The 19,252-nt window shown below is 47.8% G+C and overlaps 1 protein-coding gene across 3 annotated transcripts; it reads right to left on the bottom strand.

The window, feature by feature from the left end:
- Window positions 1-11,309: 11,309 nt before the first annotated feature.
- CHCHD7 (coiled-coil-helix-coiled-coil-helix domain containing 7) lies at window positions 11,310-18,019 on the bottom strand. Of its 3 annotated transcripts, XM_052651800.1 has the most exons (6): window positions 17,960-17,999; window positions 16,844-16,969; window positions 16,557-16,609; window positions 14,784-14,853; window positions 13,120-13,218; window positions 11,311-12,158 (listed from the first exon to the last, which is right to left on the bottom strand). In XM_052651800.1, exons 4-6 carry the CDS (start codon window positions 14,835-14,837, stop codon window positions 12,054-12,056), a joined length of 258 nt encoding a protein of 85 aa, XP_052507760.1. In that variant the 5' UTR covers window positions 14,838-14,853; window positions 16,557-16,609; window positions 16,844-16,969; window positions 17,960-17,999; the 3' UTR covers window positions 11,311-12,053. The 3 variants fall into 3 exon arrangements, with proteins under 3 accessions (XP_052507762.1, XP_052507760.1, XP_052507761.1); XM_052651801.1 differs by lacking the exon at window positions 16,844-16,969 and having other exon boundaries at window positions 17,960-18,004; XM_052651802.1 differs by lacking the exons at window positions 16,557-16,609; window positions 16,844-16,969 and having other exon boundaries at window positions 11,310-12,158; window positions 17,960-18,019.
- Window positions 18,020-19,252: the final 1,233 nt, after the last annotated feature.

Raw genomic sequence — 19,252 nt, 5'->3', positions numbered from 1 at the left:
GATTCTATTTGTGCTAACTGAAAAACAAATTCCGTGGTTGGTACATCTGCCCCGCCATTGGGGCCTGAAGCTGACTCTCGGGAAGGGAGACAGGCCGACTCAGAACTTGCTGGAAAGTGTTTGGATGCTCACCTATCTGTGCTGCAGACAGGGAGGCCACGACAGCAGGAGCCTTTCCCAGAATGCTTGAAGGAATGTAACCAGGCTGTCTCAGAGCTGTGTGCAAGCCAGAATATATATTGACATGATAGACCACAATGGATTTAAGTGTTTAAAGTCAAAAATACACTTTTAAAAATAAGTGCTTGAGTTGGCTGCTTGAGCAATACCTGGGTGCCGGAGCAAATTTGTTTAGAATAAATCACGGAGTATACAGTGGCTCAGATGAAGAATCTTCCTGCAATGCAGGAGACCCAGGTTCGATCCCTGGGTCGAGAAGATTCCCTGGAGAAGGTAATGGCAACCCACTGCAGTATTTTTGGCTGGAGAATCCCATGGACAGAGGAGCCTGACAGGCTACAGTCTGTGGGGTCATAAAGAGTCAGACATGACTGAGTGACTAACACACACGCATACTTTCTGTTAACTTTTTTTGCAGCCAGGCGAGGACAGTCAAAGGGGAGAAGCACAGTTCCGTGGACCACTTCCTCATTTCTGTGTTATGGAACAACTGCAGCTGGTGGCAGAGTTGTATCACAAGGCCAGCAAATCCTGCCGGCCTCTGTAAAACAAGGTTTAGCTTCAGACAAACGTGCTTCTATGTCCCCTGCTCTGTGTCCTTCTTTCTAACGCTTCACACACGTCCCTTACGCTTCCTGTAGCCCTCCTTTTGATGGCAAAGCAGAAACTCTGCTGCAAAGAATCTCCCGAATTTGGGGAAAAAATGCAAAAATGTCGGCTGCCTCTTTTGCCCTGATGTGCCTGGGGATGTGCTTCCCAGGTGGCTCAGCGGTAAAGACCTCGCCTGCCAATGCAGGAAATGCAGGGAATGAGGGTTCCATCCCTGAGTCAGGTAGATCCCCTGGAGGAAGAAATGGCAACCCACTCCAGTATTCTTGCCTGGGGAATCCCAGGGACAGAGGAGCCTGGTGGGCTACAGTCATGGGGTCGCAAAATCAGGCACGACTGAGCACACACACACCTTCTGAGGACACACAAACTGCTCTCTCTTCCTCTGGTGATGCACAGCTCCTGTGACCCTCCCAGGTTGTCTCCATTGCTTCAACTCAGGTGTTATATTGTGAAATATTTTGTCTTGAGTGACATCTTGTGTGGGTGGGCTAGCCAAGGGTTCTGAAGCACAGAGATGAGCTTGTCTCATTCACTTGGCTCATTTAGGGAGACATCACTGCCTCTAGCATATTCTAAGGAGCAATAAATTACTTCATTATTTGGTGAGATTTCAAGCGCCAGCTTGAAGCATAAGGGGAAAAACCCTGTTGAACCAGGCAGGTGATCAGAGCACTCTTGGTCCTGTCACGTCCTCGGATATGCACACACTCGGCCATCACGTAGTCACAGGAGAGGTAAGGGGGTGGCCCTGGGAAGGCCTCGGAATTTGCCACAGGGGCCTCGCTCCTCCACTTCTGACCTGGTTCTGCATCCCAGGGGTGGGAATTGGGGAGCAGGACCCCACTCTCCAACACAAATGTTGAGCAGTAGGTCAGAGGTGCTTGATTCTCTCTTTGGCCTAGAGGGGCCCTCCACAATTGAGACAGATTTATCAGGTTTGCCTGTCTCTGTCAGAGGTGAAGTTCCAATAAATAGTTAGCTCGCCCCCCAGCAGCGGGTAAACAATCTACCTGCGATTCAGGAGACATAGGAGACACGGGTTCTATCCCCAGGCCGGGAAGATCCCCTGGAGGAGGAAATGGCAACCCACTCCAGTATTCTTTTCTGGAGAGTCCCATGGACAGAGGAGCCTGGCGGGCTACAGTTCATGAAGTCACAGAGTCAGACACGACTGACAGACTGAGTATGCACATCAGTGGCCAACACAGCCTGTTTCCTCCGAAGGAAGGAAGCCTTTCTTCCCTCTACCTTCCATCTATGGGTGACATTCCTCCGACCTCAAGTGAGTGTCCTGCTCATCCTTCACCAGCTCTTGGCTGCACCTCTGAGCTTGACCACAGGTGTACAGGGCCGCGTCCTGGAGGAAAGGGAGAATCTGAGGCAGTCATGCAGGTGCTGGGGGGGTCACGTCAGCGGGCAGTTAACTTCATTCCTCATTTAGGTATTAGAATCCCCCTGTGGGGAGAGATCTCTTTCTTCAAAGGTGTTTAGCGCTCTGTAGACCCGTCGGAAGTGTTTCTGAATCCCAAACCTTCCTGCAGAGCCTCTGTTATTCCACAAGAGCACTCACTCCTCACTGCCTGTGGTTTACAAGTTCATGGCGCCCTGTGGGCTTTGGCTGCCTGGGCCCTGGGGAGCTTCGACACTGCTTTTCACTGCATGTTTCCATCACCTCCATTACCTATGACTTCCAGGTTCTTAAATGCTTATCCCTGCTCTCCCTGGGACATTTGTATGACCTAGTTTACTTGCACATCCTAAACCAGGAGATGATCACTAGAAAAATGAGGTCAGAACAGCAAGAAGGAGAGTCATCCATTTGGGTGGTGGCCCCAACAGCTGTCACAGAAATGAGCTTTGTTGCGCTTGAATCAGTACGTCCATACCCCCTTCCCATCCCGCACCCACTGCTCCTTGACCCTCTTCTCTTGCCTTTACGGTCCTTTTAGTCACAACACTTACAACTTTCTAATAAGCTATCTAATAATAGTTTATTTATTGTGTTTATTGCTTACTCATTCTCTCTCCAATCATAGAAGTCCCATGAGAGCACAGGTTTTTGCCTATCTTGTTCAGTAATCAATCTTAAGTTCCAAGGACAGTATAAGGCATTGTAAATACTCAATAAATAGTTGCTGGAAAATAAAGAGAAATATTTGCTGTACAAATGAATGAATGCCAAAAGATAGGTACCTCTCTGATGCTCAGGTCATATAGCATACCCTTCAGAGTGTTAAATCTTTTCCTTGCTTAATTTCCTCATCTCTAGGTACAGAGCTTCAGCAAAATTTTAAAACATGGCCATTCTTTCTTCTACTCCCTTTACCTCCTCTCACAACTGTAAACTAGAAATTTTATTTAATCTAAACATAACCAATTCCTTGGTCAAGTCTGACTCTATTCTCCAAAGAACCCCATGCTTCAGTAAGAAATGCATTCTCTCTCAGTTGTTCACACCCTTCTAATTGAGTCCATCCCATTCTTTGTTTTATTGTTCTGAGAAGTACTCAAAATTTCAGAATCATAAATATTTCCAGGAAAAAAACTCTTCAAGTTAATATAACTGTCTATCTTTGCAAATATGTTACTGGCTTCTGGAGGATTGCTGCTGCTGCTAGTCCTGTCCAACTCTGTGCGAACCCACAGACGGCAGCCCACCAGGCTCTGCCGTCTCTGCGATTCTCCAGGCAAGAGTGCTGGAGTGGGTTGCCATTACCTTCTCCAGTGCATGAAAGTGAAAAAAGAAAGTGAAGTCTCTGAGTCGTGTCCGACTCTTAGCGACTCCATGGACTGCAGCCTACCAGGCTCCTCCATCCATGGGATTTTCCAGGCAAGAGTACTGGAGTGGGGTGCCATTGCCTTCTCCTCTGGAGGATTACTAGTGCCAAATCATACAGTCTTGCGCAGCTGGCCCTCTCCCTTAGAGATACCCAGGTAGCAGAATTACTATAATCAGTTTTGCAATCACTCAGCACCAAGGAACTCTTACTCAAGACCGGGATACTGGTTTTGAGATGACAAGTTCAACAACATGGAAGGAAGTGGTACTGATCTAAAGACTAGTCTAGAGAAGCAAAAACAAAGTCTAAGATCTCTGATTTTCAAAATCTAATCTCCTGGAATGGAGAGTTCATGGGTATGTTTTGCTTTTCCTTCTCCTCAAAAGGGAGGGACACAGAATAAAAATAAGTGAGATTTATCAGTGCTTCCTATGGTCCAGTTACCGTGCTAAGCTTTTGACAGTCATCATCTGATTCCTGGCCCATGTTAACTGTAAAATGTTGGCATTTCACAGTTGCAGAACTGAGACTTCTACATTGAAGCAATTATCCAGAACCCACTGCTTAGGATGGCTAGGAAGAAATAGGGTTGCCCCTACCTTCAATCACCAGCCGCACCTGTCCCATCCTGTCCCTTATTTCCTCCGCTTTCCACATCTTCTCCCCACGCCCATCCTGAAGGGATAAATAAAGGGGCTTCTGAAGAGATACAGGTAAGTGACCCAGACACTGCTCTGAGCCCTCTTGTGTAGTGAGGGGCTGGAGTCATGCCCCTACCAGGAACAAAACTCAGGAGCGGCGACCATGTAGGGTGTGCTGCTGTTAGCACTGTTGTTGGGTCTTGTTTTCCCAAGAAATGTAGTCCACAGAGCTTGTGAAAGACATTCTTCAAAAGTGGAAATTACATACAGAAGCTTTCAAGGGTCTGGAATGCGGTTCTACAGGATATCATCCATGTTTTGAGGGAGACAAGATGACAGCTTCAGCTGCCAAGCCCACGAACCGCAAAGTGGAAACACCCCCACCCTGGCCATGAGTCCCCAAGTCTCTAAGAAGCCCGGGTGTGCGTCAGGAAGCACTTCAGCACACCAGATTGACAAAGTCCACCTTTTTATGCAGAAGAGCCTCCTCTCTCTGCAGATGACCCAGACCTTGGCCTTCCTCTTCCTTGTTCTTCACAACAGTGTGGTCATCACAGCAATGTTATGTTCCTCTGATATCTCTGGAGCAGAAGACACAGGCATGGTGACGGGGCACCCAGGACAGAGCATTTGGGGGAGATTTCTTAGAGGTTTAGTGAAGAGTCAGTCACACGGTCACACAAATTAACTTGTAAATTTACTCATATAAATCCTTATTCATGTTTACATCTCATGTGGAAGCCTTTTATTTGTGTAGACTCAGTAAGTATTAAATGGTGAAATGAATAGTAACTGCAACACTAGGCAGAGTTAGGAGCTGCGAAGAAAACGGAAAATATTGTGAGGCCGTGTCTATGCAGGTGAGGAACGTGAAGGTCAGAGGCGCACAGCATCTGTGTGGATCACAGCTTATAGGGCACAAGTTTTGCTCCTGTATCTGTGACCCAGCAAGACGCCTGGCTTCCCACGGGGTTGGGCTGTGAGATTAATAGGACGTTTCTGACACTGCCTTAAAAACTGCAAGGTGCCACACAAACAGAAGTGTCAGGACAGCCTCTGCTTCTGCAGTTTTGCACAAGATATAATGGGGACAACCTAGGTCTACAACTGGGCACATGACAGAACATGCATCTAGTTACAGACAGAGTGGAATAGTGCTGCGTGGGGAGCTCAGGTACTGGGAGGGTACAGGCGGCAGACGGTTACTTCTGGAACAGGGCAAGGACTGGTGAGAAGTACAGCTGAGCCACCACGCGTCTGCTCAACAGAGCAGAGGATGCCTTTGTAAAAGGAGCAGAATGCTCCCAGACGTGGGCAGGACCAGTCAGCTCTGTTTATGCAGCTCAGGCCCTAAGCACTGAGGCACAGTAAACTTCTGACTGATGTGGTAAATAGCTTGTTCTTATAATCTGCCCCCCACCCCAAAACGAAGTTTTTTATTTGTTCCTGCTCATCAGAGGTTTTGGGTATACATGAAGCAACTAGGATGGGGGCATGGAGTGCAAAGTTGAAGCTCCAGTACTCTGACCACGTGATCTGAAGAGCTGACTCACTGGAGAAGACCCTGATGCTGGGAAAGATGGAGGGTAGGAGGAGAAGGGGACAACAGAAGATGAGGCATTTGGATGGCATCACCAACTCAAAGGACGTGAATCTGAGCAAACGCCAGGAAATGCTGACGGACAGGCAAGCCTGGCATGCTGCAGTCCATGGTCACAGAGTTGGACACGATTGAGCAACTGAACAACAGAGTGTGAGAAGAAATCTATAAGGACAACATTCTGGGCCAAATTATATAATAAAACTATAAAAGTAAAGGAGTAAATGAAACAAAGAATTTGACTTCTTGCAATCTTCTCCAACAGAGATGTGTTTAGGGGGTCAAGTAAGATTGTCCTAGTTGAAATCATAGCTTTCAGGGTAGACCAAGAATTAGGCAGGCTTTCACTGATTACCTATAAATCCACTATCTTTTTATCAATGCATTTGAAATATTAATAGTACCTACTTGCATGCCACACATGAAACCTGCTGTGGGACAACCTACAGGAAGTTATGGCATTTTTTAGAGACACATTTCCAGGACGAAAGGCTCTCAAAGAGCCAGTGGTTTGCTCGGGCTGTAATGGCAGCAAGTGGCAGAGCCTGGACTGAGTCCTGGGAACTGACTCCGAACGCAGTGCCGTTTTCCCACCAAGTTTGGGTCTGGCTTCTGGGTATTACATGGATTTCTGCTTTTGGAAGCTTTATTTTCACTGTGAACAACCTTTTTCCTCAGTGTTCACCACACCGGGCAGGTCACTCTCTCTTCCCCCACAACCCCCACCCCCCACTCCTGTCTCAACACCCTATACTTGCTCCGCCTTCACCCCACCCTGATTCTTTTTCTCTAGGATGACGATCAGGACTGGTGGAGAAATCCGAGTCGGTATCAAGCTAATCTGTCGTCTCTAAACACAGTAATGAGGGGACTTCCCTGGTGGTCCAGTGGTTAAGAATCTGCCTCCTAATGTAGGGGGGCCCAGGTTCGATCTCTGGTTAGGGAACTAGATCCCACATGCCACATGGTATGGCCAAAATAAATAAAATTTTGAGAAGAGAAAAAATAAACAGTGATGAAACACAGTAAATCTGAGCACACAGCCCAAGGGAATGTTTGTGAGTGGGGCTGGTCCTATAGGTCGGCAGGTTTGCAGTATGTAAGGCAGGAGGTCTCCTAGAAGCAAGCGGGTGTTCAGACGTGGACTTGACATTTGGTTGTGCAACAGCTCCATCCAGGGCAGAGGCAGAGCCTAGTGGCCCTGACAGTCACCTGCCTGGGGCCAGGGAGCAGCAGCGGCCACCAGGCCATCTCAGGCGTCAAGCACACTTGTTCCTGATGCAGGCACCTGTCCATGAAAGCTGTTTCTGGGGGTTCTAGCTGCAGACCAGAACCAGTTCACCTCATTCAATCTCCTCTTCAGAATAGAGCATTTCACACTTCTACAAAATACAAAACCAAAAAGGTGAAGTTAAAAAGTTGGTTCAGGTGGCACTGGTGATAAAGAACCTCCCTGCCAATGCAGGAGACGCAAGGGACTTGGGTTTGATCCCTAGGTCAGGAAGATCTCCTGGAGAAGGAAATGACAACCCACTCTAGTATTCTTGCCTGAAAATTTCTATGGGCAGAGGAGCCTGGTGGGCTTCAGTCCACAGGGCTGCAAAGGGTTGGACATGACTGAGCATGCACAGGTGACTTTTTTTTTCCAGGTTCTACCACATCTGATTATGTGAGCTCACAAAGTGAGAGCCACCATGGGGTTGGGGGGTGGGGAGTGAGATGGGCTCTGATGAGGTGGTACAGAGACTGCAGAGGCAGCCAGGGGCTGAAAGTCAGGGGAGATCTGAGTGCAGCCCAGGAGGCCAGGGCGCTCAGCTGGGAGGACTAGGTCACTCAGGGTACAGGAGACCCCGTGTCTGGAAAGAGGCAGCTGTGTACCTGTCTGTCTCCCTCCCTGAAGACTAGGGCCCTTGAGGACAGAGCCTGGGTCTTGTGTCCCAAAACACACCCTCCCCACCCTGCTCAAGCCTGTGCCCTTTACACATGGCACTGGATGGCCAGGACTGTGTAAACAAAAGGAGGGAAGGCGGATGTTTATCCTAAGGTGACGGCAGGTCTCGGGAAGTTCAAGGAGGGGGGTTGCTGGGTTTCCATTTGGGGAAGGTTCTCTGGGCTGCAGTACCAAGGAGGGCCTGAAGCGGACCAGGATTTCTGCAGGAGACAGTGCAGATGGTAGAAGGGATCCCGGACCATCACCATAACCTCTGACTCAGCATCTCCACAATTACCCTTCTCAACACATGTCAAGTGTGTTGACTTGACCTTTTTTTATCTCAGAACCCTGCAGAGCTTCCCTTTCTGTATGGAGTCAAGTTTAAGTCCTTGTAACAGCCTTCGAGGCCACACACAATGTGATCCTAAGCCACCTGTCCACAGTCCCTGGCACTGCCTTCGTCTATTCTTTCAGCCAATAAGAGGATGTGTCTGTCAAGGCCATTCACCCTCTGGGAAGTTTGCTTTTGCCCCTCCCAGGAGCCCATCCTCCAGGGAGCACCTCAAAGTCTCCTGAGGCCAGTGATGCCTTGCTCCTCCCGATGGTTACCCCAGCACTCTGCACAGTGTGGGCACTTTGCTAAGGCTTGTGGAGTAGAATCAAACTGTAGGGCTTGCAGCTGAATTCATTTAATACTGAGCAGCAGAAATCATAAGCAAAAAGACTGATCCATTTAATTACCTTAAAATATAAAATACTGCTCCGAAATGAAAATACAAAGTTAAAAGACAAACTGGGAAAAATACATAGAATACATATGATGAAGAGGTATTAATAAATTTTCTTACCAAACCAAGCATTCCCCAACTGGTTCACAGCAACAATCTAAGAAGGAAAAAAAAGGGGGGGGTGGAGGGCAAAGGAAGTAAATACGCCCATTCCATTTTTCACTCATCAATGGATGGAAGTTTTAAAGGGCCCAGCGGGAATCAAGGCCTGAGGAACAAGGAGGGACTCACAGGCTTTTCATCCAGGACTGTGAAGGTGTGCTTCCTGGGGAAAGGAGTAACTACAAAATTCAAACTACTGAAACCTTCAGCCTAGAAATTTCACTCTTAGAAATGCAGCACATAGATAAAGACAGAACAAGCAAAGCACCACAGCTGACATTATTTCCAAGAGGGAAGGAATCCATCTGTGGGAAATGGGTCCATAGCCTAGTATCTCACAAGGAAAGACCTACAGTGGGCCTATAACCGGCTGTGCAGAACTATTCCAAACTACACTGCTCAGTGGAAAAGGCCAAGCGCCTCCACTTACACACTGCCACGTTCCTTTTTTGCAAACCAAATAAACAAACAGCTACACCTGCTGTTTAGTCGTTGTGTCCAACTCTTTTGCGACCCCCCAGACTGTAGCCCTGCCAGGCTCCTCTGTCCTGGGATTTCCCAGGCAAGAATACTGGAGTGGGTTGCCATTTCCTTCTCCAGGGGATCTTCCTGACCCAGGGATCGAACCTGTGCCACTGAGTCACCTGAGAAGCACCGGATGTGCCTGTACTTGCAAGCGAGACCTTGAAACCCCCTAACATTGGCTGCTTCTGGTCAGATTTATCTACACTGTATACCTGTTCACATCATGTGAATCAGCCACATTTTCCAATGTGTTCAGTTTTAAAAGCCTGCTCTCCTGCTCTCCCCAAACACATACACAGCTGTTGATCATTTATTATATACTACAAGCTTCCTAGGGAGGTGTTATGGACAGAGCTGCTTCTTGGAGTAGTTGACATCGCTACGTCCCATTATAGTGGATGACATTGCTTCCATCCTTCAAGAGCTTCTGGATAACTACAAATATGCAGCTCTCAGACGAAACACAGATGTTAACCTTTGGACTTTTTTGTAGACATGACACCAAAAGCTACAACCACCACCACAAATTGGACTACTTCAAAATGAAAAGCTTCTGTTTCAAAAGACACCATGAAGTGCAAACACAACATACTCAGAATGGGAGATAAAATTTACAAACCATGTATTTTATCAGGGATGTGTACCTAGTGTGTGTAAAGGACTCTGGCAGTGATAAAGATACACAACCGAATTTAAAAATAGGCAAAGGATCTGAGCAAATATTTCTTCAAAGATCTCTAAGTGGCCAATATGCATGTGAAAAGATGCTCATCATCATCAGCCATCAGGGAAATGCAAATCAAAACCACAATGAGATAGCAGCTCAGGCCCTCTAGGATGACTGTCATCAAAGGCAGGTATTACAATAAATGTTAATGAGCGTGTGAACAAATTGGAACTCTCAAATACTGTGAAGTGGTGCTGCTACTCTGGAAAACATGTTGGTTCCTCAAAAGACTAAATGTACTTACCATATGACCCAGTATGGTCACACCAGTTCAACTGCTGGGCATATACCCAAAAACACACTGTCTATGCAAAAACTTGTACACACAAGTTTTAAGAAGCAACACACCTCATAAAATAGCCAACAACACAAACAACCCAAATACCTGTCAACTGATGAATGTATAAATAAAATGTGGTGTATTCACACAATGGAAGCTTTGTCAGCAACAAAAGGAATGAAGCACTGATACAAGCAACGGGACTGAACCTTGAGAACATGAGGGTAAGTGAAAGAAACCAGTCACCGAAGATCACAAGGTGCGTGACTCCATTTACGGAAATGTCCAGAGCACGCAATTCTAGAGACAGAAAGTAGGTGAGTAGGTGCCTGAGTGTTGGGGATGTGAAGTGGGGATGAAGGGTGGTGTGTGTCAGGAGCAGATCAAGAGTGCTACAGGTACAGGCTTTCTTTCTGGGGTGATGGCTCCTAAAGTCAATTGTGTGGATGGATGATAATTTTGTCAATATACTGCTAATAAAAACCATTGCTTTGTACACTTTAAACAAATGATTTACATGGTATACAAAATGCACATTGATAAACCTGCTATTTAAAAATAAAAAGAGCTAGGCCAGGACAAATAAATGTGGATATTGGTATGTACATTTTAAAAGGTGACATTAAAATTCCACTTTTAAATAAGCCTAGAAGTACTGAACTGTTTCTTACACAGTAAGTATTCATTCCTTGTCAGCTCCTATCTAAATCCATCATTTTTACAGCAATCAATACAAATCAAAGAATTTCTGAAACAATTCTACCTTTTATTCAAATAGAATCACATTTGAAAATAAAGGTTCCATAGTTTAAAAACCTCTGACCTGGATTTTGGACTAGGACCAACGAGCTGGACAGTTTGTGTCAGCAGCTGTCGTAACACTCCTGCACCAGAACCAGACGAAGAGAAGGGACACAAACTATCTGTTTTCACTTTCTGTACACATGAAATTTGATCAAATAATGTCTTTTACAAAGCAATCCTGTAAATGAGAAAGACCCTGGATTTTAAAAGGCGGAATTGAGATCTGCTTTACAACCCCACCCCAGTCATGATACTGAATATTCTCGCTTTTATATCATAAAATGAAGCTCAGCTCCAGCCTCATTCTGTGTTGCGATCACCTGACGAACCCCAGCCCCTCCCTGTCCCATCTCATCCTGCAGGTGAAACCCCACCTCTGAAAGCACCATCTTTTCTTTAGAAGGCTGTTCAGTAACCACAGACTTCAGTCTCACAATCCCTTGACTAAGCCCATCCTTAAGGAAACATAAAGAAAACCAGTTCTCTGTATGTCATTTAAAGACACCTGTGCCTCCCCAAGGCTTTTTAAATCAAGGTACACAAGTGAGGTCATCAGGGCAGAGACCTCAGTAATGTGCCTGGGACTGAGGCCCATCGGGTATCCACCCTGGACTTGCTGTCCAGTCTTCTCCCTACCACTCAGTACCCACCTCCCCTCCAGGGGGACAGTCCACACACTGCTCTCCACACATGGCTCCAGCCTGCCCTCCTGTCGTGCTGTCACGCACATCACTTCCCTTCCTTGGAGACACTGCCTCCCTTTCACCCCCTTAAGCCCTCCCTTGTTCACATCTTACTTCTTTCTCTCGAGACCCAGCAGAAAAGCTCAACTCTCCACTGAGCCGTTCCTAAGGCCCCCTTGCCTTCAGCAAGTCTTGTGAAGTCGAGGACGTGGCAGAGCTGGGGGTGGCCCGCTCTCATCGCGGCACTGAGAGCAGAAATGGAGGAGGACACGGGGCTTCCCCCAAGGAATCCGCGATCTATCTGGGTAAGGCCTGAAAAGTCTTATGAAGACGCAGTAACCACTTATTAAAAATATTTATCTGTTCCTAAGTTAAATAAATAATTTTAATGCAAACACTCAATAGGGCATCTTCCCCAATGCTCCTAAGATCTCGTCTCTCTCTGCTGCCGTGGGCATGGGCGGCTTCACTCCGTTTTGTCTTCTCTGGATCATGACAGAGTTCTGCAAGTATGTACAAGAGAGAAGAAACCTGAATCAGTCATATACTAAATGCCAATGAACTGCCAATAATCGGGTATTGCATCTTCTAAAAGGAAACATAAAAGGGCAGGTTAAAAAATAAATAAATTCTAGGGCTCTAGATAATGTTTTGAGATTATTATCCATTAAACAGAAGTGATTATTCCCTTGGTGGTGGTGGTAGTTTAGTTGCCAAGTCCTGTCTGACTGCTTTGCAACCCCATGGGCTGTAGCCCTCCAGGCTCCTCTGTCCATGGGATTTCCTAGGCAAGAATATTGGAGTGGGATGTCCTTTCCTTCTCCAGGGGATGTTCCTGACCCAGGGATCAAACCTGCATCTCCTGCATTGCAGGTAGGTTCTCTATACTACTGTGCCTCCAGGGAAGCCCCATTATTCCCACAGGAATAATATGTCCCCTGTTACTAGGATGGGAATACAGTGTTCAACTACCAGCCCAGGAGCACAGCCCACCAAGAGTTCAGGAACAACTGCCCAAAAGAGCCAACAAATGACCACAAGTGAGTGAGCAGAGGGAAAGGAAGCCATTGGAGCCAGTGCTCAAAGAAGCAGAAATTACAATATATATGAGAAAGTGGGGACCATGGGCAGCAGTAGGGAAGAGGCGGCAGAAAAAGAAGCCAGATACATGTGGTGACAGGGCAAGCCCGCCATTCCATCCACCTCTAGGAAACTAACACAACGGCAAGACACTGATCCACGTAGGAAGACCCACCTCAGCTGGAGCTGAACTGTCACATGTGGGAGGGGGTGAGGCACCCAATGAGAGTGCCCGAGGGTCCTGAGGGCACACAGGGGTTGTGGTCAGAAAGGAGGGCTTCCCACAGCCATCACTAAGGAAGGGTGGTGGGTTCTGACAAACCTCAGGCTTCAGACTCATGCATAACAGATGAGTTCTGACACAGGCGACCGAGCCAAGCTTACCCAGAACTTCCGGCAGTTCTTGTACTTCAAGAAGTGAGAGGAACAGCTCTCCTTGTCATAGTTGTTTTCAGCCATGCATCTGGTAGATGCGTCCGATTCCTTAAACATGTAAGACAGGCAGCATTTAGGAGGCAGAGTGGCATCTAAAAAACAGATACACACACTTCTGAAGCTGCACCTCCCCAAGCAGATAACTGGAGATAGTTTCAAAAGGGAATTAGCTTTCCAACCATCCCAGCATCCGTTATGCTCAAGGCCAACACCTTCCTCTTCATAGTTGGGGTCAGTATTCTCTGTATCTGATTCACAGGAATTTGAGTTGAAGCACTGAATGAGATCAGTCAGTAACCATTTTATCAAGGCGGCTGAGGCAAGGTTCCACTTGGATGTGCTCAGTCATGACTGCAGGGAGCTTTTCTGCGGGTCCAGGGTTAGGGCTCAACACTTTCACTCCCAGGGGCCTGGATTTAATCCCTGGTTGGGGAACTAAGACTGCACAGCAGGGCCAAAAGAAAAAAAAAAGTCACTGCTGCACAGCAGAAGCCAAACCCCATCTCCTGACTCAGGGGGCACCTCTCCACTCCTCCAAGTTCTCACCCGGACTTGAACGTTTGATGTTAAGGTGGTTTCAAGACCCTAAGTAAATAGCTAATGACTGGTCTACAACAAGGTAAATTAATGACATTCATCTCAACGTCTGTTTGGCTATCATTCACTCCATTATACAAGTAAATACACTATTATGTCAGTAATTTTAATAGGTATCATTAATATCACGTCAAAACTGAAGTGAGCCACACAGGGCTACAAGTTCAAAGGAGGGTAGCTGCCATTTGGGAATTAAAGTTTAGCTGTCTGAACTGGAAGTAGATTGGATAACAAACTTCAAAGTGAAAGGCATGATTCTGAGAAGTCATCTAAAGGAAAACTTTAAATTAAGGGCAAGTAATTTGCTTCACAGATCTGAGAAACATGGTTTATCTAAAGCAACTTAGGACAGCTGCTGAAAACAGATTTCAAGTAGAATAAAGCCAATACTCCACGCCAAATATTTAACAAATGCGTACATTTGGAAAATTCATGAGTCAGGAAATACAATTTTCATAGCACCAGTCCGATGGCTGCCTTATTCAAGGATGACAATGCCACAAGAACTGCTAATTGTACCAAATAAATGCCAATAAAAGCTTATTATAACAACAAAACGTTTTGTTTACATGATACCCTCGTGAAAACCTTCAGGCTTTAAATAACTCTAACTCAGTTATCAGCCCTTCACTCTCAGCGAGGTGGTCTCAGGGACATGATGAAATCATTGCTATCAAAACAAATTCCAGTAACCATTTAAAAGTACCTACTTTCCAACTTTGCATGTTTGGACTCAAGAATGTCCTCAGTGTTGCACATGCTTGTCTAGTGTTAAGAGTGACAACTAAAAGCTTGTATGCTCTACAAATTAGGGAAACTTAAAAGAGATGAGTCTTTGTCAGCTAAATGATGAATATCTAAAAATACTCTTGTGAAATAAGGATACGCAGGCCATGAATATTTCTTGTACAGGAATAACTTTATTCAATAATTGAAGAAAACTGACGTCCACAAAATCAGAAGATGCTTATTTTTCCGACTTAATACTTGTGACAATTCAAAGCCAACCAGCTTACCGACAAGCAAGGGTTTATGTCAGGATCCCTCAGCCTCCGGGTCACCATGGGCATCCTAAGTGTCTTCTCCCTGCAGGCAGAGGTTGGGAAGGGTTACACAGGGGATGACACACAAGTCAGTTAAGCCTCATCAACTCCGCAAGTACAGTATCTGAAAAGTTAACTTTGGCATAAAGATTTTCTAGTGAGGAACTCACGCGCTCTCTGTATTTTCAGAATGAAGACTTGGATGTGATTCTCCTCTACACTGACTCATGCCTCAGCACAAACGCCTGTCTAAACTGTTTAAGTGCCTCTACTGAAATCTGACTACAATGTTCAGAGAAAAAGATAGTTCTGCTAAAATTCAGTTTTAGTTTATTCCTATTTCTAAAGGTGGCTCAGTGGTGACCCACCTGCCAATGCAGGAGACAAGAGTTCTATCCCTGGGTTGGGAAGATCCCCTGGAGGTGGTACTGACAACCCACTCCAGCATTCTTGCCGTGGACAGAGGAGCCTGGCAGGCTACAGTCTATGAGGTCGCAGAGTCAGACTGACTTTCAGGGACTAAAAGACAACAATATCTATAGACTAAGCAATTAAATGTATTAACAAAACAAAAATACAGCATGCACTCTAATGATTACTTCCTTATTATACACTGACTAGCACACAAAATAAGGGTGGAATAATTTAGTATAACCCAACTTTAGCAAAAGTGTTTGTCAACTAAAGTACCTGAATGTCTACTCTGTGGCCTGTCCTGTGTTGGCCAACGTACCAACAAAAAAAAAAAAAAAAACCACACACACCAAAGGTATTGCTCAGTGGACATTTTGAAAAGTTAAAAAAAAAGAAATCTGAAATTTAACTTCCCAAAGGCATCTTCTATTTAACTGATACCTCCTGGGATAAAGGAAGTGAGGGAACACCACTGCAGCACATTCATCTTCCGGCTAAAGCCCTATAGGCATACAGCCTGAAGGAGCCTTTATCAATTAAAGATGATCACAGTTCTCTAAGAGCCAATTAGGGATTCCAAGTCAAATCATATACTCTTATAACAAGTACGTCATCTATATCCCAGGACAAATGCCCTCTCTAATGAATCTAACTGAAATTGGTATGCCTGTTATCTTCAAAGACACATCATAGAAATGAACTCAAAGAATTTTTTTAAAAAACTCAACTACTTTTAAACGCAATTTAAACGCAATTCTTTATTTCAACATATTGGCATATTATCAATGAGCCAGCCACAGATATTTTTAAATGCTCTGCACTAACTTTATGGAACTTACTCCTGAATCCTGCTCTAGCTTAACTGTCTTTTACCTCAAGATCAAAGAAGACAGCAAATAATGTAGGATGACCTACCCAAAACACCAGTGAATAAAAAACTGCATCAGTATAACTAGACAGAGCTCTGAACTTTTGTACAAAATGGTTTCTACTTTCCTTCCCCAAGACGGGACCATCAAAAAATATGAGCCATGTTAAAAGAAATAAAGTACATTCAGGAAAAACAATCAAACCCCCGTGAGCTCCTAAAAAGTGGAGGTATTCTAGGATCATGAGTCAACTAGTTCCCTTTCTCTTTTACAAGAAAGATCAGTATGTCCAAGCTAAAGGGGATAACCTTTGCAAAGAAGGATGGAAAAAAGTCTAACCATTCCGGGTCCTTTCAGTAAGTAATCCTTCTATTTTATGATCTTCATTGACCAATACATAAGTACACCTAGCAAACAAAAATCTCTTGGCAGGAAGAAAATTCAAGATGCTGTTCAACTGTACCTAGAAGCTTCTTCCTCTCCCGCACAGAATTCCTTCGCAGGCTTGACTTCTTCCTAAGACAGGTGAGGGCACAAAGTGAACTCACGGCTTTCTTGTCTACATGTGTCCTGTGTTCTGAGCACAGAGCTCTGCTCCACTGTTCACACTCCTTGAATGTAATCTCAACAATGATCAGACACAGGCTGAACTCAGGTTGCCCCCCTTCCGTGAAAGCGTTCTACTTTTTATCACCATCGTCGGTTAGAAATTCTTTAAAAACCATACCACCTAGGTAACATCATATATACCGAATCAGGTTTGCTGTAGGAGTTTATTCACCGTTCCTTTCCTTTCCCTTCCGGGTTCTAAATACCAGTCAATCTAAGTTTGGATTTCCGGCTGTCACCTGCTCTGCACGAATCCACATGTAATAACTGTAAATGAAGAGGAAATGTCAGTTCACAGTGAGGATCGGGGCTGAAAGCGGGTGTTCCGCTAAGGAGGGCGTGTCTACTTGCTCTCTGAAGGTAACAAACAAACGTGCCTAAGCTCTGTCCGCAGAGGACAGTCGGAGAGAAACCAACGATTTGAGGGAGGGGGCGCAAAAAAGCACAGCACGTTTGAGGAAGAGCGTTCAACTCTTTGCAAAGGGCAAACTGCTTTAAAAAGTATTTCTTGACTTTCCATCCAGTGATTCCACGTCCCCACTCGGAGCAGCTTTGCAAGGGAAGGGAACGCTCCTGACCTGTCCAAGGCCCCGTGCCGCCAACACCGCCCGCGCTCCCAGGCTGTCCGAGCCCAGGCAGGGCTGCGGGCCTCCCCACCGCAGGAGCAGCCGTCGGGAACCCGCAACGCGTCCCGCGAGGCATTCGAGCCTCCAACATATGTCTGGGAGCAGGCGGCGGATCAGGAAGTCGGGGTGGCCTTGCGGAGGGGGCGGGGAAGGCGAGAGGAGATCCCAGATCGAGGCGAGCCCTAGGCCCGCGGCCTCCCGACAGCTGCCCGTCCAACCTCGTGAGCGGTGGGCGCAGGTGAACACACCTTGCTCTCACTTTCGACGGCACCCAAGAAGGCAGGGGGTGAAAAAAACGCAGGGAACTGGGGGCGCGGGCGGGGGGGTGGGAGGGCGATCACCCTCCAAAGGCTGAGAAGTAAGGGTGAAGAAAGGGCTGGGGGTGCCCAGGCAGGGGGCACCTCCCTCGCCCCCGGCCCGAGGAGACCCGCGTTGCCACGAGGAAGAGCAACGGCAAGAGGCCCGCGCTTAGGCGAGGCCTGGTGGAGGCGGCTTCACGCTGGAGACGCGACTGCGGGTCCCGCGGCGGCCCGGGCGCGCCAGTCTCTTCCCGCAGCCCTGCAGCCGCGGCGGAGGGCAAGGCGAGGGGGGAGAATTGGGGGGGGGGGGGGGGGGCGGGGAAACCACTCACCTCGGGCGGCCGCTCCCCCAGCGCCCAGGCTGTCTCCAGCTCCAAACACGTCAATGGCTCACGCAGCTGGGCCTTAAGTAGCGCGCATCCCAACGTGCTGCCCCCGCTCCGCGGCGGCCGCCGACCCAATGAGCGCGCCCCGCCGCCTGACTGACAGCCGAGCGCGGCCCTGCGCGGCGGGGGCGGGCGAGCCTCGCCCCGCCCCCAGTCTGAGGGAGGAGGGACGAGACAGGAGGAGTGGGCGGGGCGTCGCTCGCGACCCCGCCTCCGCCCCCGCCCCGCCGCGCCCCCCGCGCCGCGGCCCGCCTCTTAACACTTCGGCTTGACGGGCGGCGCGGCGGGCCAATCGGAGCGCGCAGCTGCTGCGGCGGCGGCACCCAGTGGCCGGCCCCGGGGAGGAGCGCGCGGGGAAGGGCGGGCAGGGCGGGCACAGCGGCGGGCGGGGGTAGGGGGCGGGTCGGCGGGAGACGGGGGCGGCGGCCGAGCGGGCCGGGGGAGGCGGCGGTGGGCGCGACGTCGGCGGCGGCGGCGGCGGCGGCGGCGGCAGCTGCAAGTTGGGCTGCAGGGGCAGCGCATACACTACAATGGCTGCTGGAAAGAGGCGTAAGGAAACAATTTCCAGGCCCGCCGCGTCCAGCCCGAAATATGAGAAAAAAATTATTAGAAATTCCGCGGGCGGTGTAAAGGCGGCGGACGGGCCGGAGGGAGGATGTTAAAGCCCCGCGGTGAGTTCTCCCGGGGTCCGGGGCGGCGGAGAGGCGTTTAGCGGGAGAAATATCAGGGTTATTTAAATTATGGGACTCGCTGAGGGGGCAGAGGAGCCGCGGCGGCGAAAGGAGGAGGAAAAAGTTTGTGCTGCTCTCAGCCCCTGCTCAGGACCCCAGAGAGAAAAATAATAATAAAAAATAAAATAAAAATAATCGGGCAGGGGTGCGGGGACTCCCGAAGTCGCTTCTGACAGGGCAGGGGGCGATGCGGCTGGAGACCCGAAGGTGAGGTCGGTGGGAAAAAAAAAAACCCCTTTATTCAGGGTCTGGAAAGTTTGAAAAGTTTTCCTCCTCCTCCGCCTCCTCTCTGGTGCTGCGAATATTGTGACAGCGGCAGCGGCAGCAGCGAGAGCGGAAGACATTAGAGACCCGAAAAATAAGGGAAAAATTAATATAAATTCGGTTTTGAGAGTAAACTCTCCGCATTTTCTACCAAAACATCCCGGGGGAAGGTGGGTCCCCAAAGGGCCTGGCGGAAACCCGCAGTCGGCAATATTTGGGGGGCACTTGGAGTGACTTGGGGGGA

The sequence above is a fragment of the Budorcas taxicolor genome, chromosome 14 (genome assembly GCF_023091745.1).
Source record: "Budorcas taxicolor isolate Tak-1 chromosome 14, Takin1.1, whole genome shotgun sequence".
In the NCBI taxonomy this organism is placed as follows: Eukaryota; Metazoa; Chordata; class Mammalia; order Artiodactyla; family Bovidae; genus Budorcas; species Budorcas taxicolor.
Note: the sequence above shows the minus strand (reverse complement) of the source record. Positions and strands in the feature narration are given on the sequence as shown.

Coding starts and splice junctions, on each gene's coding strand:
- CHCHD7 (XM_052651802.1), bottom strand. CDS start 14,837: ATGCCCATGGTGACCCGGAGGCTGAGGGATCCTGACATAAACCCTTGC. Junction 13,219..14,783: donor ACATAAACCCTTGCTTGTCG/GTAAGCTGGTTG, acceptor TACATGTTTAAG/GAATCGGACGCATCTACCAG. Junction 12,159..13,119: donor AGAACTGCCGGAAGTTCTGG/GTAAGCTTGGCT, acceptor ACATACTTGCAG/AACTCTGTCATGATCCAGAG.